Consider the following 20424-nt stretch of genomic DNA (forward strand, 5'->3'; position numbering starts at 1 on the left):
CAACATGCCGAAAACTGCAACAATTTTAGACAGCAAACGCACAAACACTAGAGCATTAATGCAATCAAACACACAAACGTCCTACATACATGTGGCTGTGCTGTTCTTATGTTGTCGATAAATTACTCTTTTATTTTAATACCTTCTTTTTAACCTCAGAACGGCCTCGCCTGGCGATTTATCATCTGTGCATTTCATAAATTCATAAATTCTTCCGAAATTAACTTGGTACTTAACTCTTGCTTATTTTCATACTCTAGTCTATGCTTATTCTTTACTCCATATTCTCTCCTCATCTAATGGTATGTATTGCCACCTTATATATTTAGTCTTTATTCTATAGTCTTTATTCTTTGGTCTAGATATCCCTTATCCATTTTGTCTCCTTATATAATATCATGCATTGTCACCTTACATATTTATCATTATATTTCTTCCTTTCTCTACATTTCCTATTTATGTGTGATTCAAGTAAGGATAATTAGAGAGAGAGAAAGGAAAAAAAAAAGAAAAAGAAAAGAAAAGAAAAAAAAAACAGATATAGCGGAAATCTCAACACAACACAAAATAGCATGATGAATTGAATGTATTCTTTCTGGAAAATGTGGTGGCCCTGATAAGGGCCGTTTGGTTGAAAAGAGCCGCCGTGAAGTGTCTAACTGGACTTTGCAGTCTTCTTCGGCAGAAGCACAGCCTGGATGTTTGGCAGTACACCACCCTGAGCGATTGTCACGCCTCCCAGCAGCTTGTTCAGCTCTTCGTCGTTGCGAACGGCAAGTTGAAGATGTCGCGGGATGATCCTCGTCTTCTTGTTATCGCGTGCGGCGTTGCCGGCCAGCTCCAGAATCTCAGCGGTCAGGTACTCCAGAACAGCAGCTAGGTACACTGGTGCACCAGCGCCTACTCTCTGGGCGTAGTTGCCTTTACGAAGGAAGCGATGAACTCGGCCGACGGGGAACTGCAGGCCGGCGCGTGATGATCGAGACTTGGCCTTGGTGCGAGCCTTGCCAGATTTTCCTCGTCCAGACATGATTGGAGACGGAGAGACAAATGTGTTGACGTGATCTGAATGCTGATTCAACTGAGAGTGTGATCCCCGCCGATTGTTTCCGCACCCATTTATACCCCGCTCGGGGATCCAGCGGGTCAAGATCCTTTTGTTGACCGGTCGACCAATCAGCGTAGCCGGTGGCAGAAGTGGGCAGCTGCTACTGCTGCCAGTGCGGACACAAGCGCTGTTTGCTGCCCTCTTGCTGGCTAACTCGGCACAGTGTCTAGTAGTTCAATGCAGCTAGTTGTATCGCGGCGGCTGTCCATATATTATATTTCACAATAAAGCAATTGTGAATACACACTTTCAGTTTGTATCAGCATTCAGATCACGTCAACACATTGGTAAAAAGGCTCCGAATTAACGTCACAATCTTTCTTTTTTTTTTCCTTTTCTTGACCACATAGTTTTACTTTTTCTTACCCCCCTCCCTTCACTCCTTCTGTCTCCCTATCTATCCCTCTCCCCCTCTCTCTCCCTCTCTATCAAGCACCTTACAGACCCCTTCTCGTCTCAATTACATATGAATTGATTTGCTAGGTACATAATCACCGTAGACTGCGTTTCATTTGAAGGGGGGGGGGCAGATATCCCTACTTTACGTGCATTTCATTTATCTTTGTGGTTTTCTTGTTCTCATTTTTCATTTCCGTTCAACTACGTGTGCACTTTTAAATACATAAATATCTAACATCATCCAAGGCTCTACTTTTTAAAACTAAGAATAACAAACAGAATATTGTCCTGTATGAACCATGATATTCTTTCTTGATAATGTGGTGGCTCTGAAAAGAGCCGTTGTGTTGTGTGGTGCGACCACGGAGGACAGGCCTCTCTCTACGCCCTCTCTCCCCGGATGCGACGGGCCAGCTGAATGTCCTTGGGCATGATGGTAACCCGCTTGGCGTGGATGGCGCACAGGTTGGTGTCTTCGAACAGACCGACGAGATAAGCCTCGCTCGCTTCTTGGAGGGCCATGACAGCAGAACTTTGGAAGCGCAGCTCGGTCTTGAAATCCTGAGCAATCTCACGAACAAGTCGCTGGAAGGGGAGTTTGCGGATGAGAAGTTCGGTGCTCTTCTGGTAGCGGCGAATCTCACGAAGTGCGACTGTGCCGGGCCTATAGCGATGAGGTTTCTTCACTCCTCCGGTGGCGGGGGCACTCTTGCGAGCAGCCTTCGTAGCCAGTTGCTTGCGAGGAGCCTTGCCTCCAGTCGACTTGCGAGCCGTCTGCTTGGTGCGAGCCATGTTTTCTTCAGGTAACGAGTGGGGAGTTTTTTCGATGCGGAGTTGGGAAGAGAATGAAACCGCCGGACATCCAGCTCCCATTTTATATCGCGGACGATGGATCCCTAGACCCGGGACGGATCCAATCCGTGGCCTGTGATTGGTCAAGCAGTGATTTCCTTTGTCCGATCTGGGCGCACCAGCCCCGCAGCGGCGGCCCCCACCCGTCCCGTCCGCTATGGTTGGTCACGCCGCTCAACCTGTTCACGCCTTCCCGTAGATGGCGCCGTTGAGATACCAGCTCGCGAATTCAATGATTATTGCGGCGTATAATATACTGAAAACATCATTCCGAACGATTTTTTTTTTTCTGTATGCAGGCTGCTGTAACAGTGATATTATTACTATACGTGCATGATGGTATTTGGAATAGATTCATATAGCAACAGCTCGTTAAGAAGACGATTCTATAAAGCGGTGTGGTAATTTAATACACTCTTTTACCCGAAAGGGAAGAGCTGGCTGATTGGAAGTTAATCTATATTTTGCGGGTCTTAAACATTAATCTGTAATATGTTTGCCTAATTTTACCATGTTTCAATCAGGTGGTGCTGTCAATAAACTAATTAACGAATACATTAAGTGAACACGAGAAGCAAATATAAATAAGCATACAATGTGAAGTCACTATAAACAAGCGATGATTTGTATTTCTCTGGTGGGTAAAGTACTAGCTTTTCGATTCGTTATAATTAGGATATGATTAGGTTTTCATACAACAGTGGGATATTCTTTCTTGGTTATGTGGTGGCCCTGATAAGGGCCGTTTGAGATATAGGCGACTGTGGACATCTACTTGGATGTAGTGTACTTGGTGACAGCTTTGGTGCCCTCGCTGACGGCGTGCTTTGCCAGTTCTCCGGGGAGAAGGAGGCGCACTGCGGTCTGCACTTCACGGCTGCTGATGGTCGACTTCTTGTTGTACTGACCGAGACGTGCAGCTTCGGCGGCGATGCGTTCGAAAATGTCGTTGACGAAGCTGTTCATGATGGACATGGCGCGACTCGAAATTCCAGTATCTGGGTGGACTTGCTTCAGAACCTTGTAGATGTAGATGCCGTAGCTCTCCTTCCTCTTCCTACGCCTCTTCTTGTCGGCATTGGGCCGGGGAGCCTTGGCAGCTTTCTTGGAACCCTTCTTGGCAACTTGTCCGGATGGAGGAGCCATTGTGAGCGTTGACTAGGCGGATGCGAATTCGATGCAGCTTTGAAAGAGAAATGTTATGGTCAGCTGCCCCCTTTCCTCTTTTATACGCGTTTGGAGGATCCGCTCGCACAGTTCATGCAAATTAGATGAGGATTAGCAGAAGCATCGATTCAGGCGGGCGTGACGGCCCCGCCTGCCGGCCGGCCGGCCGCGGTGGTGGAATAACGGTTTCTGCCACCAGATGGCAGTAGACAGATTTTTGTCCAATTTTACCTTAATTTGTTCACGAATTGCGTGTGAAAATGAAAAACGTGAATAATATTCTCTGCAAATATTAAATCACCATTTACTTTTCTTTTCTTTTCTCTTTGTAATCAAACTAGATCTAGAAAATCTCCTGTAACTATGTATATTCTGTTTCGTATCTCGCAAAAAAGCTGCTAACTTCCCTTATTCCTTTTGATTGCGTGTTAAGCTTACACATGTTATCTACCTTCGTCGCCGCTTGCTGACACGCTGAAGCTGAAATCTATTTGTAAATATTCATTTTGCGTTAGAAAAAAAAATCATACCTTCTTGCATTCATACTTTGCTGATACTCTTTTTTTTTTTTTTACCTACTTGATTGATTGATTGATTGATTGACTGCTTGTTTCCCACTGCACAATACCAAAAGCCAATGTCAGACAGCAAGATATTGTCCAGACTTACCCACATTTTGTATTGAGGGTATTGAATCTGCGTAAAATTGGCTATATGCAAAATAGGGTATAGAATCTATCCTCTTTAGTGAGTTTAACTCAATATCAGGTGAAGCCAAACAATCTACTTGATTCATAATACAATGTAGTCAATAATTAGCAGGGTTTGTTTGTGTTTTTTTTTGTGTGTGTTTTTTTTTTGGTGGGTGTGTGTGTGTGTGTGTGTGTGTGTCTTTTTTATCTTCTGTTTTTGTTTTTGTTTTTTTTTTTTTTCTGAATGATACTGTCTTGGTAGTATCTCCAAATTCCAGTCCATGTCCAGGCGCGGGGCGGCATGTGCATTGTGAGCTTCACAACTCTGAAATATCTGTGAGCAAAGGCAACAACTTCACCAAAGAAATGTGTAATGTTGTTGCTTTATACAACCCGCCCACTATGGGAGCAACAACTTTACCAAAAAGGCAACAACTTTACAATTGTATGACAACAACTTTACAATTGTATGACAACAACTTTACTTATGAAAATAACGTCTCTCTCTTTCTTTCTTTCTCTCTCTCTCTCTCACTCTCTCTATTTGCAACTGGGGGCTGTGATCAGCGAATGGATGCCATAATTATTCTATTACCTTCAATTACAACCGGTAAACTCTGTAAAGCGTATAATGAGGGCGTTTTAAGAGCATTGCCACGAAACAGAAATCTGAACTTAAAAGATGTACGAACAGTGTGGTTATATAGATAGATAGATTGCGCATTGATTCAAACGTGCTACTTATGATGACGTTCCGTAATAAAGAAAAGGAAAGAGATGTGGAAACTTGTTTCATTAAGTGTATTCTTTCTTGATAATGTGGTGGCTCTGAAAAGAGCCGTTGTTTTGTGGTGCAGGAGGCCGTTAAATTCTAGCCGCCAAATCCGTAGAGTGTTCGTCCCTGCCTCTTCAATGCGTAGACGACGTCCATGGCAGTAACCGTCTTGCGTTTGGCATGCTCGCAGTATGTCACTGCATCGCGGATCACGTTCTCAAGGAAGACTTTCAGGACTCCGCGGGTTTCTTCGTAGATGAGGCCCGAGATTCGCTTCACGCCGCCCCTTCTTGCCAGACGACGGATGGCTGGCTTGGTGATGCCCTGGATGTTATCTCGAAGAACTTTGCGGTGCCGCTTTGCTCCTCCCTTTCCTAGTCCTTTGCCTCCTTTACCGCGTCCAGACATGATGGCGTGAGTTGATTGTGGTTTAGCTGATGAGAGATCCAAAAGCCGAATGATGACGCTCCCAATGACCGAACAGGGTTAAGTAACCGCTTTGCGGACATGGAGGGCGACGCCCCATTCTCCTACTGTCCGCCGCGGCCAGCCCACGATCCGCCTGCACGAGATCCGGCTGGATCGAGTGCGCCACCTCACGGCCGTTCGTTGCGTTGACCAGACCAGCACCGCGAGTCGGACGGGCACTGTGTCACATCACATACATTACTCTGTCGCACATTACCTAAAGAAATGAACAAATAAAATACACATATGATAGTATTGACAGCACAAAGCTACATAGATATGGAGTGGCAGATATATACATATACATATACATATATACACACACTCACACTCACATAATTTCGAGCTTGAAACGATTTTTCAGAGTAAAACTTCTCTCCCAAACGAAAACCATCACCCTCCCCCCGCTCGCATTCTGTTTAGCCTATTTTCGCTAGCTCTCACACAATTGTTTGCTCTTGAGTAACACATAAAACTCCTCAATTGTGCCTTCATCTACCATTCTCTCCTTTTCAACATAAATTCACCAATATAGAATGATTTCTGTTTTTGTAAACTATTCCTTTCTATTTCCCCGTTTCGTGTATTTCCTTCTTTTTTTTTTTCTTTCTTTTCTCAGTGCATCTTTCCATCGACTAGTTGATACTGCAACAATTATTCTTTCTTGGGTTTGTGGTGGCTCTTAAAAGAGCCGTTTGATTTTTGGTGTGAGGTGCAAATAAACTTATTTGGCACCCTTCTTGGCAGCAGGCTTCTTTGGTTTTGCCGCCTTGGATTTGGTCGTCGTCTTCTTCGCCACTTTCTTCGGGGTTGCCTTCTTGGATGGCTTCTTTGCTGCGGTCTTCTTCTTGGGCGTCTTCGTTTTCTCCGACTTGGTTGCTGTCTTCTTCGCCGGCTTCTTCTTTGTCGCCTTCTTCTTCTTCTCCTTCTTTTCTGCTGCAGCTTTGGCCTTCTTGGCGACCGCCTTCTCTTTCTTTGCGGCTGCCTTTGCCTTTGCCTTCTCGCGGTCAGCCTTGACCTTTGCCTTCTGCTTCTCTTTTCGTGCCTTCTCCGCCGCCTCTGCCTTTGCTGCCTTGACGTTCAGCTTGAAAGAGCCAGATGCCCCGACACCTTTCGTCTGAACCAGTGTCTCGTTGGCAACCCCTTTCCGCAGAGCTCGCTTGATGAAGATGGTCTGTCGGTCCATATCGCCTACTTTGTAGTTGGCTGCGATGTACTTCTTAATGGCCTGAAGCGATGATCCATTCCGCTCCTTCAGTGCGCCGATAGCAGCATTGACCATCACCTGGGTCGGTGGATGCTCGGGCGCTTTCTTCTTGGTCGTCTTCTTTGCTGCTTCCGAAGCCGCCATCACGATAACAATCGATGCGATACGTAGTGAGTCAGAGAGTAGTGGAACAAAACTAATGACTCGCAACCTTCGCACTGTCGTTTTATCAGCTCATTGCGTACCTCGAAGGAATCACCGGACATCTCGGGCATGGCGTCGTGCAGACGCTCTGCCTAATGTGCTTCCACATCTGTTCTCTGTTTCATATTACTTGATTTACTTTTCTGCTCCATTTGTTTTATCCACGTGTTTCCCTAAGGCAGCTGTTTTATATTACAACATGCCGAAAACTGCAACAATTTTAGACAGCAAACGCACAAACACTAGAGCATTAATGCAATCAAACACACAAACGTCCTACATACATGTGGCTGTGCTGTTCTTATGTTGTCGATAAATTACTCTTTTATTTTAATACCTTCTTTTTAACCTCAGAACGGCCTCGCCTGGCGATTTATCATCTGTGCATTTCATAAATTCATAAATTCTTCCGAAATTAACTTGGTACTTAACTCTTGCTTATTTTCATACTCTAGTCTATGCTTATTCTTTACTCCATATTCTCTCCTCATCTAATGGTATGTATTGCCACCTTATATATTTAGTCTTTATTCTATAGTCTTTATTCTTTGGTCTAGATATCCCTTATCCATTTTGTCTCCTTATATAATATCATGCATTGTCACCTTACATATTTATCATTATATTTCTTCCTTTCTCTACATTTCCTATTTATGTGTGATTCAAGTAAGGATAATTAGAGAGAGAGAAAGGAAAAAAAAGAAAAAGAAAAGAAAAGAAAAAAAAAACAGATATAGCGGAAATCTCAACACAACACAAAATAGCATGATGAATTGAATGTATTCTTTCTGGAAAATGTGGTGGCCCTGATAAGGGCCGTTTGGTTGAAAAGAGCCGCCGTGAAGTGTCTAACTGGACTTTGCAGTCTTCTTCGGCAGAAGCACAGCCTGGATGTTTGGCAGTACACCACCCTGAGCGATTGTCACGCCTCCCAGCAGCTTGTTCAGCTCTTCGTCGTTGCGAACGGCAAGTTGAAGATGTCGCGGGATGATCCTCGTCTTCTTGTTATCGCGTGCGGCGTTGCCGGCCAGCTCCAGAATCTCAGCGGTCAGGTACTCCAGAACAGCAGCTAGGTACACTGGTGCACCAGCGCCTACTCTCTGGGCGTAGTTGCCTTTACGAAGGAAGCGATGAACTCGGCCGACGGGGAACTGCAGGCCGGCGCGTGATGATCGAGACTTGGCCTTGGTGCGAGCCTTGCCAGATTTTCCTCGTCCAGACATGATTGGAGACGGAGAGACAAATGTGTTGACGTGATCTGAATGCTGATTCAACTGAGAGTGTGATCCCCGCCGATTGTTTCCGCACCCATTTATACCCCGCTCGGGGATCCAGCGGGTCAAGATCCTTTTGTTGACCGGTCGACCAATCAGCGTAGCCGGTGGCAGAAGTGGGCAGCTGCTACTGCTGCCAGTGCGGACACAAGCGCTGTTTGCTGCCCTCTTGCTGGCTAACTCGGCACAGTGTCTAGTAGTTCAATGCAGCTAGTTGTATCGCGGCGGCTGTCCATATATTATATTTCACAATAAAGCAATTGTGAATACACACTTTCAGTTTGTATCAGCATTCAGATCACGTCAACACATTGGTAAAAAGGCTCCGAATTAACGTCACAATCTTTCTTTTTTTTTTTTCCTTTTCTTGACCACATAGTTTTACTTTTTCTTACCCCCCTCCCTTCACTCCTTCTGTCTCCCTATCTATCCCTCTCCCCCTCTCTCTCCCTCTCTATCAAGCACCTTACAGACCCCTTCTCGTCTCAATTACATATGAATTGATTTGCTAGGTACATAATCACCGTAGACTGCGTTTCATTTGAAGGGGGGGGGGCAGATATCCCTACTTTACGTGCATTTCATTTATCTTTGTGGTTTTCTTGTTCTCATTTTTCATTTCCGTTCAACTACGTGTGCACTTTTAAATACATAAATATCTAACATCATCCAAGGCTCTACTTTTTAAAACTAAGAATAACAAACAGAATATTGTCCTGTATGAACCATGATATTCTTTCTTGATAATGTGGTGGCTCTGAAAAGAGCCGTTGTGTTGTGTGGTGCGACCACGGAGGACAGGCCTCTCTCTACGCCCTCTCTCCCCGGATGCGACGGGCCAGCTGAATGTCCTTGGGCATGATGGTAACCCGCTTGGCGTGGATGGCGCACAGGTTGGTGTCTTCGAACAGACCGACGAGATAAGCCTCGCTCGCTTCTTGGAGGGCCATGACAGCAGAACTTTGGAAGCGCAGCTCGGTCTTGAAATCCTGAGCAATCTCACGAACAAGTCGCTGGAAGGGGAGTTTGCGGATGAGAAGTTCGGTGCTCTTCTGGTAGCGGCGAATCTCACGAAGTGCGACTGTGCCGGGCCTATAGCGATGAGGTTTCTTCACTCCTCCGGTGGCGGGGGCACTCTTGCGAGCAGCCTTCGTAGCCAGTTGCTTGCGAGGAGCCTTGCCTCCAGTCGACTTGCGAGCCGTCTGCTTGGTGCGAGCCATGTTTTCTTCAGGTAACGAGTGGGGAGTTTTTTCGATGCGGAGTTGGGAAGAGAATGAAACCGCCGGACATCCAGCTCCCATTTTATATCGCGGACGATGGATCCCTAGACCCGGGACGGATCCAATCCGTGGCCTGTGATTGGTCAAGCAGTGATTTCCTTTGTCCGATCTGGGCGCACCAGCCCCGCAGCGGCGGCCCCCACCCGTCCCGTCCGCTATGGTTGGTCACGCCGCTCAACCTGTTCACGCCTTCCCGTAGATGGCGCCGTTGAGATACCAGCTCGCGAATTCAATGATTATTGCGGCGTATAATATACTGAAAACATCATTCCGAACGATTTTTTTTTTCTGTATGCAGGCTGCTGTAACAGTGATATTATTACTATACGTGCATGATGGTATTTGGAATAGATTCATATAGCAACAGCTCGTTAAGAAGACGATTCTATAAAGCGGTGTGGTAATTTAATACACTCTTTTACCCGAAAGGGAAGAGCTGGCTGATTGGAAGTTAATCTATATTTTGCGGGTCTTAAACATTAATCTGTAATATGTTTGCCTAATTTTACCATGTTTCAATCAGGTGGTGCTGTCAATAAACTAATTAACGAATACATTAAGTGAACACGAGAAGCAAATATAAATAAGCATACAATGTGAAGTCACTATAAACAAGCGATGATTTGTATTTCTCTGGTGGGTAAAGTACTAGCTTTTCGATTCGTTATAATTAGGATATGATTAGGTTTTCATACAACAGTGGGATATTCTTTCTTGGTTATGTGGTGGCCCTGATAAGGGCCGTTTGAGATATAGGCGACTGTGGACATCTACTTGGATGTAGTGTACTTGGTGACAGCTTTGGTGCCCTCGCTGACGGCGTGCTTTGCCAGTTCTCCGGGGAGAAGGAGGCGCACTGCGGTCTGCACTTCACGGCTGCTGATGGTCGACTTCTTGTTGTACTGACCGAGACGTGCAGCTTCGGCGGCGATGCGTTCGAAAATGTCGTTGACGAAGCTGTTCATGATGGACATGGCGCGACTCGAAATTCCAGTATCTGGGTGGACTTGCTTCAGAACCTTGTAGATGTAGATGCCGTAGCTCTCCTTCCTCTTCCTACGCCTCTTCTTGTCGGCATTGGGCCGGGGAGCCTTGGCAGCTTTCTTGGAACCCTTCTTGGCAACTTGTCCGGATGGAGGAGCCATTGTGAGCGTTGACTAGAGACTAGGCGGATGCGAATTCGATGCAGCTTTGAAAGAGAAATGTTATGGTCAGCTGCCCCCTTTCCTCTTTTATACGCGTTTGGAGGATCCGCTCGCACAGTTCATGCAAATTAGATGAGGATTAGCAGAAGCATCGATTCAGGCGGGCGTGACGGCCCCGCCTGCCGGCCGGCCGGCCGCGGTGGTGGAATAACGGTTTCTGCCACCAGATGGCAGTAGACAGATTTTTGTCCAATTTTACCTTAATTTGTTCACGAATTGCGTGTGAAAATGAAAAACGTGAATAATATTCTCTGCAAATATTAAATCACCATTTACTTTTCTTTTCTTTTCTCTTTGTAATCAAACTAGATCTAGAAAATCTCCTGTAACTATGTATATTCTGTTTCGTATCTCGCAAAAAAGCTGCTAACTTCCCTTATTCCTTTTGATTGCGTGTTAAGCTTACACATGTTATCTACCTTCGTCGCCGCTTGCTGACACGCTGAAGCTGAAATCTATTTGTAAATATTCATTTTGCGTTAGAAAAAAAAAATCATACCTTCTTGCATTCATACTTTGCTGATACTCTTTTTTTTTTTTACCTACTTGATTGATTGATTGATTGATTGACTGCTTGTTTCCCACTGCACAATACCAAAAGCCAATGTCAGACAGCAAGATATTGTCCAGACTTACCCACATTTTGTATTGAGGGTATTGAATCTGCGTAAAATTGGCTATATGCAAATAGGGTATAGAATCTATCCTCTTTAGTGAGTTTAACTCAATATCAGGTGAAGCCAAACAATCTACTTGATTCATAATACAATGTAGTCAATAATTAGCAGGGTTTGTTTGTGTTTTTTTTTGTGTGTGTTTTTTTTTGGTGGGTGTGTGTGTGTGTGTGTGTGTGTGTCTTTTTTATCTTCTGTTTTTGTTTTTGTTTTTTTTTTTCTGAATGATACTGTCTTGGTAGTATCTCCAAATTCCAGTCCATGTCCAGGCGCGGGGCGGCATGTGCATTGTGAGCTTCACAACTCTGAAATATCTGTGAGCAAAGGCAACAACTTCACCAAAGAAATGTGTAATGTTGTTGCTTTATACAACCCGCCCACTATGGGAGCAACAACTTTACCAAAAAGGCAACAACTTTACAATTGTATGACAACAACTTTACAATTGTATGACAACAACTTTACTTATGAAAATAACGTCTCTCTCTTTCTTTCTTTCTCTCTCTCTCTCTCACTCTCTCTATTTGCAACTGGGGGCTGTGATCAGCGAATGGATGCCATAATTATTCTATTACCTTCAATTACAACCGGTAAACTCTGTAAAGCGTATAATGAGGGCGTTTTAAGAGCATTGCCACGAAACAGAAATCTGAACTTAAAAGATGTACGAACAGTGTGGTTATATAGATAGATAGATTGCGCATTGATTCAAACGTGCTACTTATGATGACGTTCCGTAATAAAGAAAAGGAAAGAGATGTGGAAACTTGTTTCATTAAGTGTATTCTTTCTTGATAATGTGGTGGCTCTGAAAAGAGCCGTTGTTTTGTGGTGCAGGAGGCCGTTAAATTCTAGCCGCCAAATCCGTAGAGTGTTCGTCCCTGCCTCTTCAATGCGTAGACGACGTCCATGGCAGTAACCGTCTTGCGTTTGGCATGCTCGCAGTATGTCACTGCATCGCGGATCACGTTCTCAAGGAAGACTTTCAGGACTCCGCGGGTTTCTTCGTAGATGAGGCCCGAGATTCGCTTCACGCCGCCCCTTCTTGCCAGACGACGGATGGCTGGCTTGGTGATGCCCTGGATGTTATCTCGAAGAACTTTGCGGTGCCGCTTTGCTCCTCCCTTTCCTAGTCCTTTGCCTCCTTTACCGCGTCCAGACATGATGGCGTGAGTTGATTGTGGTTTAGCTGATGAGAGATCCAAAAGCCGAATGATGACGCTCCCAATGACCGAACAGGGTTAAGTAACCGCTTTGCGGACATGGAGGGCGACGCCCCATTCTCCTACTGTCCGCCGCGGCCAGCCCACGATCCGCCTGCACGAGATCCGGCTGGATCGAGTGCGCCACCTCACGGCCGTTCGTTGCGTTGACCAGACCAGCACCGCGAGTCGGACGGGCACTGTGTCACATCACATACATTACTCTGTCGCACATTACCTAAAGAAATGAACAAATAAAATACACATATGATAGTATTGACAGCACAAAGCTACATAGATATGGAGTGGCAGATATATACATATACATATACATATATACACACACTCACACTCACATAATTTCGAGCTTGAAACGATTTTTCAGAGTAAAACTTCTCTCCCAAACGAAAACCATCACCCTCCCCCCGCTCGCATTCTGTTTAGCCTATTTTCGCTAGCTCTCACACAATTGTTTGCTCTTGAGTAACACATAAAACTCCTCAATTGTGCCTTCATCTACCATTCTCTCCTTTTCAACATAAATTCACCAATATAGAATGATTTCTGTTTTTGTAAACTATTCCTTTCTATTTCCCCGTTTCGTGTATTTCCTTCTTTTTTTTTTCTTTCTTTTCTCAGTGCATCTTTCCATCGACTAGTTGATACTGCAACAATTATTCTTTCTTGGGTTTGTGGTGGCTCTTAAAAGAGCCGTTTGATTTTTGGTGTGAGGTGCAAATAAACTTATTTGGCACCCTTCTTGGCAGCAGGCTTCTTTGGTTTTGCCGCCTTGGATTTGGTCGTCGTCTTCTTCGCCACTTTCTTCGGGGTTGCCTTCTTGGATGGCTTCTTTGCTGCGGTCTTCTTCTTGGGCGTCTTCGTTTTCTCCGACTTGGTTGCTGTCTTCTTCGCCGGCTTCTTCTTTGTCGCCTTCTTCTTCTTCTCCTTCTTTTCTGCTGCAGCTTTGGCCTTCTTGGCGACCGCCTTCTCTTTCTTTGCGGCTGCCTTTGCCTTTGCCTTCTCGCGGTCAGCCTTGACCTTTGCCTTCTGCTTCTCTTTTCGTGCCTTCTCCGCCGCCTCTGCCTTTGCTGCCTTGACGTTCAGCTTGAAAGAGCCAGATGCCCCGACACCTTTCGTCTGAACCAGTGTCTCGTTGGCAACCCCTTTCCGCAGAGCTCGCTTGATGAAGATGGTCTGTCGGTCCATATCGCCTACTTTGTAGTTGGCTGCGATGTACTTCTTAATGGCCTGAAGCGATGATCCATTCCGCTCCTTCAGTGCGCCGATAGCAGCATTGACCATCACCTGGGTCGGTGGATGCTCGGGCGCTTTCTTCTTGGTCGTCTTCTTTGCTGCTTCCGAAGCCGCCATCACGATAACAATCGATGCGATACGTAGTGAGTCAGAGAGTAGTGGAACAAAACTAATGACTCGCAACCTTCGCACTGTCGTTTTATCAGCTCATTGCGTACCTCGAAGGAATCACCGGACATCTCGGGCATGGCGTCGTGCAGACGCTCTGCCTAATGTGCTTCCACATCTGTTCTCTGTTTCATATTACTTGATTTACTTTTCTGCTCCATTTGTTTTATCCACGTGTTTCCCTAAGGCAGCTGTTTTATATTACAACATGCCGAAAACTGCAACAATTTTAGACAGCAAACGCACAAACACTAGAGCATTAATGCAATCAAACACACAAACGTCCTACATACATGTGGCTGTGCTGTTCTTATGTTGTCGATAAATTACTCTTTTATTTTAATACCTTCTTTTTAACCTCAGAACGGCCTCGCCTGGCGATTTATCATCTGTGCATTTCATAAATTCATAAATTCTTCCGAAATTAACTTGGTACTTAACTCTTGCTTATTTTCATACTCTAGTCTATGCTTATTCTTTACTCCATATTCTCTCCTCATCTAATGGTATGTATTGCCACCTTATATATTTAGTCTTTATTCTATAGTCTTTATTCTTTGGTCTAGATATCCCTTATCCATTTTGTCTCCTTATATAATATCATGCATTGTCACCTTACATATTTATCATTATATTTCTTCCTTTCTCTACATTTCCTATTTATGTGTGATTCAAGTAAGGATAATTAGAGAGAGAGAAAGGAAAAAAAAAGAAAAAGAAAAGAAAAGAAAAAAAAAAAACAGATATAGCGGAAATCTCAACACAACACAAAATAGCATGATGAATTGAATGTATTCTTTCTGGAAAATGTGGTGGCCCTGATAAGGGCCGTTTGGTTGAAAAGAGCCGCCGTGAAGTGTCTAACTGGACTTTGCAGTCTTCTTCGGCAGAAGCACAGCCTGGATGTTTGGCAGTACACCACCCTGAGCGATTGTCACGCCTCCCAGCAGCTTGTTCAGCTCTTCGTCGTTGCGAACGGCAAGTTGAAGATGTCGCGGGATGATCCTCGTCTTCTTGTTATCGCGTGCGGCGTTGCCGGCCAGCTCCAGAATCTCAGCGGTCAGGTACTCCAGAACAGCAGCTAGGTACACTGGTGCACCAGCGCCTACTCTCTGGGCGTAGTTGCCTTTACGAAGGAAGCGATGAACTCGGCCGACGGGGAACTGCAGGCCGGCGCGTGATGATCGAGACTTGGCCTTGGTGCGAGCCTTGCCAGATTTTCCTCGTCCAGACATGATTGGAGACGGAGAGACAAATGTGTTGACGTGATCTGAATGCTGATTCAACTGAGAGTGTGATCCCCGCCGTTGTTGTTGTTGTTGTTTTGAATTAATGGAGGTCTGCCTAATATGGCAATTTTCTCCAAGAAATGCGTTGGTTGTGTAGGAATTATAATTCGTAATTATACTCAGTTTTATATATTTACTTTTTTATTCTAACAGATATATAATATATCTATAGTAAATTTATTTGGTTTCACTTATCATTTTCTTTTATGGACGAGTGGCTGTGATTTTTTTTTTTTTTTTAATTATGTGCTCAAGGCACTTAAGTGTACATTAGAATTTACTGTACATTCACATGTAAATACATAAATACAATCACACATACACATACGTACGTATTGTAGAGAGAAATAGGTAGATAGGAATCAGATATCACCTGCCCACTCCTGTACCGAAGTACAGGGATACGCCGTTCCCGTCGACAGGAGGGCCTAAGACCCTCAAGTCGACCCACGGTTAAGTCTTGGGCTTTTCCGGGGGCGGGCGCCTTTCCTATCGGCCTAGGTTTAGATAAGAGCCTAGCAGGCAGGGATATCATCGAAAGGGGGACAGTGGTAAGAGATTAGCAGATAGGGTGAAGTTAGTGGTAGGGAGATAGGATAGATAGGTAGGATGGTCAGCTGGGGCGGTAGAGGGCGCTGTACTCCTCACTCTGACCGTTGGTCAGCCCTTTACCAAAGCAATGAATAGTACGTAATAACAACGCACAGAATTTGCTAACTGATGGAGTGTACAAGGAGAATACAAAAATATGGTTGTTTGTTTGTTTGTTTGTTTGGGTTTTTTTTTTAAGAAGTTATAATGGTTGGTCATATTCTGATCAAAGAAGAAGAAGGGAGATCGATCAGTTTTAAAATATGTTGTTGAACTGAAGAAGAAGAAAAAAAATTACAGTCACTTATGTCGGATCTCCTGAAATGATATTCCTTTTGGAATACATATTCAAAGTTTTGAGAGAGGTTAAGGACGAGGTAAAGGTAGAATGAAGAGAAACAGGAGTATAAGGTTGGAAGAAAGCAGGTTGGAAGAAAGCAGATCCAACTAGACGCGCGTCGGGAGACATCGGTAAAGAAATTGGTGCTATCTGGGTCTTAATTGCACAATCGGTTAATAATATATAAGTTTAGTGCTATACAACAAAATGTAATATTGTTGTACGAGCGGCCGAAGACGAGACTTGGATACACAAATACGGACTCCTTTTATGTCTATGGGGCATATCCAAGTAAAATTTTGAAACGGTATTTAAACACGTTGTAATACGTAAAGTGTGAGGCTTAGTGAGATAGAGTCGGTGTCTAGTTAAATCGGTAGATAGTTATATCGATTTGTAAACATAACTATACTAAATCAAAGCATCAATATAGGTCTAGGTTGAGTTTTCGGAAATTAGGTCTTATTTCGGAAAGATATAGGGCATAGTCTAATACCGTGATGATATCATATAGCATAGAAAATAGCCACAGACCTAAGTATGATAAGGAAGGCGTGGGTCTAAATCTAGGAAGCATGTTTAGACATACATTTCTAGTCAGTATATATTCGGAAAGAAGGGTATGCGCATATGCGTAGATCTAAGTCGCGTTGCAAATAGCGATCAGGAGAGAAGATAGAATTAAGGCCAGTGAGGGGACAGGTTAGAGATAGAGAGGGGATAGGAAGGAAGAAGAAATTAGAGAAGATGAAGGAATAAAGTATCATGAGACGTAAACATCAAATCGCTTTGATTTGTATCACATCTGTCATGGTTTACACTTCAGGTTGAATAAACCGAAAGAGGAAGATAATATTACAATTTACTTATTTTTTTTTTTCCTACAGATGAAAAAAAAAAAAAAAATGTAAAGAGTGTGATTCAGAGAAAAGATATATCATTACACTGATATAGAAAAGGGTAACGGTGCGTCTTATGATATACTAGTATATATTTGTGTGTGTTTTTTTTTTTTCATGTAACAAATATCCAGGGTGGATATTTGTTGATATTGCTACCATGCGATAAATAAATTGGCAATTGTCGGCAATATACATAGTATTACATGCTGATATATAGCTACATCGTATTATATTTTATGTCAGGTAGCAGTTGATCTAGGAGAAAGAAAACAAAAATCGATCTCTGTGAACACTTCTACTATATATAGGGGTTTACGTGTGTCCCAGTTAATGTCATATTTTCATATACAAATATTTTGTTTCGTTATGTTACCCAAGGGGTAATATTGTAAACAAAGTGTATTGGGAAAATAAAATAAGGAAATTAATACCTATCCATATAGAATAGAATAGAATAGAATCAGAGTTGGCATAAAAATATAAAGTGCTTGTATACAGTCTCACAAAGGTGAGATTATTGTTACCATATATGTTCTCACTGATGTGAGGTGAGAGTTTATACCTTTAATGGTCTCAAAACAGAAGGTATCTTGACTTACGTAGAGGGAAAAGGTAACTCTGTGTACTCACGTGTAACGTAGAGCAAAATAATGTAAGAGGTTGGTTTTCCTTCATTATAATGTTGTTTGTTATCGGATTACCAGGAAAATCAAACACTTCACTAAAGCTAAGTTGGGCATTCGGCGATTGCGAGAATAAGTGAAGGAAAAAAATATATATATAAACAAAATCATCTTCCATTCTTCTCTCTCTCTCTCACTCTCTCGCTCTCTTTCACTCTAACCCTTACTATACGAGCATCATATTGAACCATTTTGTTTTCCTTCATTATAATGTTGTTTGTTATCGGATTACCAGGAAAATCAAACACTTCACTAAGCTAAGTTGGGCATTCGGCGATTGCGAGAATAAGTGAAGGAAAAAAAAATATATATAAGCAAAATCATCTTCCATTCTTCTCTCTCTCTCTCACTCTCTCGCTCTCTTTCTCTCTAACCCTTACTATACGAGCATCATATTGAACCCTTTAGTTTTCCTTCATTATAATGTTATTTGTTACCAGTTAGCAACAACAAAAGAAAAAACAAGCAAGGTGGGTGTAAAAATATACAATATCTATATGTGTTCTCACTGATGAGAGGTGAGAGTTTGTACCTTTAATGGTCTCAAAACAGAAGGTATGTTGACTTACGTAGAGGGAAAAGGTAAGTCTGTGTACTCACGTGTAGCATGTGTATGGATACACTGAGATGCAGGCCATAGGTGATTACCCAAGCCTATATTAAATTTTCAAAATCTGATATAAACACTGTTAATAGTTAAGTTACCACAAAGGCTAACATTATAGATTAGTGCATATCAGAGAGAGTGCAGGAAAGGGGGTAGACACCCTAGAATAACGTAAGAGGTTGGTTGAACCCAAACCGCAGGTTCAGACGAATATTTCAAAGATGTCCGTTAAATGAAAAGATAATTCATAAGTGCATCAAACAGCTGTTCTGAATATAGACATCAGTATTGATATCCAGATTTAGTAAATTATCCAATATATATCTCACAGTATGTGGATAATGGTCTATATAGTGCTAGGCAGAAGAAAGTATGAGGAAAATAAAACCAAATATATATGTGTACTCACACTAGGATGAAAGGTTCATACCTTAACAGGTAGAAAAACTTAGGTATATTTCATATATACCGGAGTTGTTGACTAGAGATTTATTGGTCTTGTCTCTTGGTCAATATGAATATCTACAGTTCGTTAAACATATCTGTTTCCTTTGTGTAAAGTAGTAAGTGATTAATGGACTGGCAGGAAAGTAGGCTAGTGAGAGTAAATGGTGAATTTCCCATCCTTTGACGGAGGGCTGTCCTTTGGGCATCATATTTTTGGCATTGCATAAGATAATGTTCTACGGTTTCAGGAGTGTTACAGGTAGAACAGAGACCGTTTGGATGTTTTCCAATAACGTGTAGGAAAGATGCCAGACATGCTCGACCCATACGAAGTCTATGGATTATACACTCACTGCGTCTGGTTGTGCAGTTTGGGGCAAAAGGAGTGGTTACTGTTGGGTGGATATTGAACAAGTGTCGCCCATGTGGAGATGTGTTCCACATTTCCTGCCATTTTTCTTCATTTGAGACTTGACTGTATTTTTCAGTTCACTTACACTTGGAAGGATTTGACATTCGATTGAATTTTGATTTAAGGCTTTCTTGGCGGCCTTATCTGCTTCTTCGTTTCCTAGTATGCCGCAATGGGCAGGTACCCAGGTGAACGTTAAGTGACAACCGTTTGTGATAATGCTGGAGCATTTGAATAGTATCTCAGATGCTAGGTTGTGTTGATGGGCAGATAGGTGGGATAGTTCTTGTAAAGTACTCAGAGAGTCAGAGAGAATTACTGCCTGTAGGGGGCAGAGGGTTTCGAGCCACTCAAGGGCAATCAAGATGGCTGCTTTCTCAGCCCGAGAAACAGACACATTTGAGATTCGTTTAGAGATAGATGCTTTGTAATATGGGATGAATATCCCGATACCTGATCTATTGGTAATCGGATCAAAAGACCCATCTGTGTATATGTGTAGATGGTTAATGTACTTGGTGCCGATTACCTCTAAGCTGCTCTGTAGTTGTAAGAAAGTGGAGTCAGCTTTACTACACATTTCTTGGATAGATAGATCTATGTCTGGTGTAATTAAGTGCCAAGGTGGGGACTGGATCATCTTATATGGCTGTACTATGGGGGTCTCTTCTGTGAATCGTAGAGCAAAAGGCTCCTTACCGGATTGAAAAGAGGAGTAGGTATATAGTGAGCAATCTGTTGCGCTCAAGCGAACTGGGTGATTATTGCTTAGTGAGGCAAGGCGGATGCGGTAAAAGTGTTCCGCCCTCTCTCGGCGGATTTCGAGAGGGAGTTCGCTGCACTCTACTTGTAAGGCGTTAAGTGGAGTAGTGGGCAGAGCGCCCGTACATACTTGTAGACATTTGTACTGGATTGCTCTGAGGCGATTTGCCTGCGTGGTAGAGAGGGTATTGAATATTTCGGAGCCGTATTCAAGAATAGGCCGAATAATTGCTCTATACAACATCAACAGTGTTTTGGAATCGGCTCCCCATTTTGTACCCGCCAATGATCTCATGATATTGAATCTTTTACAGCACTTGGTGCAGATATTATCGATATGATATTTCCAGCTAAGTCGAGAGTCTAGGACAATGCCAAGAAATTTGAAATTTGCCACAGATTCTAGATTCACATTGTCAATGTGCAAAGAGATATCGCCCCTTGGTTTCTTACAGAAGGCGA

General features: G+C 43.3%; 9 protein-coding genes across 9 annotated transcripts; all 9 read right to left on the reverse strand.

Moving 5' to 3' along the window:
• Window positions 1–655: 655 nt before the first annotated feature.
• On the reverse strand, window positions 656–1030 carry LOC140246618 (histone H2A, embryonic). The gene has a single exon (XM_072325958.1). The coding sequence runs from the start codon at window positions 1028–1030 to the stop codon at window positions 656–658; it is 375 nt and encodes a 124-aa protein (XP_072182059.1).
• Window positions 1031–1888: 858 nt separating this feature from the next.
• On the reverse strand, window positions 1889–2299 carry LOC140246619 (histone H3, embryonic). The gene has a single exon (XM_072325959.1). The coding sequence runs from the start codon at window positions 2297–2299 to the stop codon at window positions 1889–1891; it is 411 nt and encodes a 136-aa protein (XP_072182060.1).
• Window positions 2300–3130: 831 nt separating this feature from the next.
• On the reverse strand, window positions 3131–3505 carry LOC140246620 (histone H2B.1, embryonic-like). The gene is made up of 2 exons (XM_072325960.1): window positions 3421–3505; window positions 3131–3357 (listed from the first exon to the last, which is right to left on the reverse strand). The coding sequence occupies exons 1-2, from the start codon at window positions 3503–3505 to the stop codon at window positions 3131–3133; spliced, it is 312 nt and encodes a 103-aa protein (XP_072182061.1).
• Window positions 3506–5089: 1584 nt separating this feature from the next.
• On the reverse strand, window positions 5090–5401 carry LOC140246621 (histone H4). Its single transcript, XM_072325963.1, has one exon. It carries the CDS (start codon window positions 5399–5401, stop codon window positions 5090–5092), a length of 312 nt encoding a protein of 103 aa, XP_072182064.1.
• A 2319-nt stretch (window positions 5402–7720) lies between these two features.
• Window positions 7721–8095, reverse strand: LOC140246622 (histone H2A, embryonic). Its single transcript, XM_072325964.1, has one exon. The coding sequence runs from the start codon at window positions 8093–8095 to the stop codon at window positions 7721–7723; it is 375 nt and encodes a 124-aa protein (XP_072182065.1).
• Window positions 8096–8955: 860 nt separating this feature from the next.
• LOC140246623 (histone H3, embryonic) lies at window positions 8956–9366 on the reverse strand. Its single transcript, XM_072325965.1, has one exon. The coding sequence runs from the start codon at window positions 9364–9366 to the stop codon at window positions 8956–8958; it is 411 nt and encodes a 136-aa protein (XP_072182066.1).
• An 830-nt stretch (window positions 9367–10196) lies between these two features.
• Window positions 10197–10571, reverse strand: LOC140246624 (histone H2B.1, embryonic-like). Its single transcript, XM_072325966.1, has 2 exons — window positions 10487–10571; window positions 10197–10423 (listed from the first exon to the last, which is right to left on the reverse strand). Exons 1-2 carry the CDS (start codon window positions 10569–10571, stop codon window positions 10197–10199), a joined length of 312 nt encoding a protein of 103 aa, XP_072182067.1.
• Window positions 10572–12156: 1585 nt separating this feature from the next.
• LOC140246625 (histone H4) lies at window positions 12157–12468 on the reverse strand. The gene has a single exon (XM_072325967.1). It carries the CDS (start codon window positions 12466–12468, stop codon window positions 12157–12159), a length of 312 nt encoding a protein of 103 aa, XP_072182068.1.
• A 2321-nt stretch (window positions 12469–14789) lies between these two features.
• On the reverse strand, window positions 14790–15164 carry LOC140246626 (histone H2A, embryonic). Its single transcript, XM_072325968.1, has one exon. It carries the CDS (start codon window positions 15162–15164, stop codon window positions 14790–14792), a length of 375 nt encoding a protein of 124 aa, XP_072182069.1.
• Window positions 15165–20424: the final 5260 nt, after the last annotated feature.

Source organism: Diadema setosum, chromosome 3, assembly GCF_964275005.1.
Source record: "Diadema setosum chromosome 3, eeDiaSeto1, whole genome shotgun sequence".
NCBI lineage: Eukaryota > Metazoa > Echinodermata > Echinoidea > Diadematoida > Diadematidae > Diadema > Diadema setosum.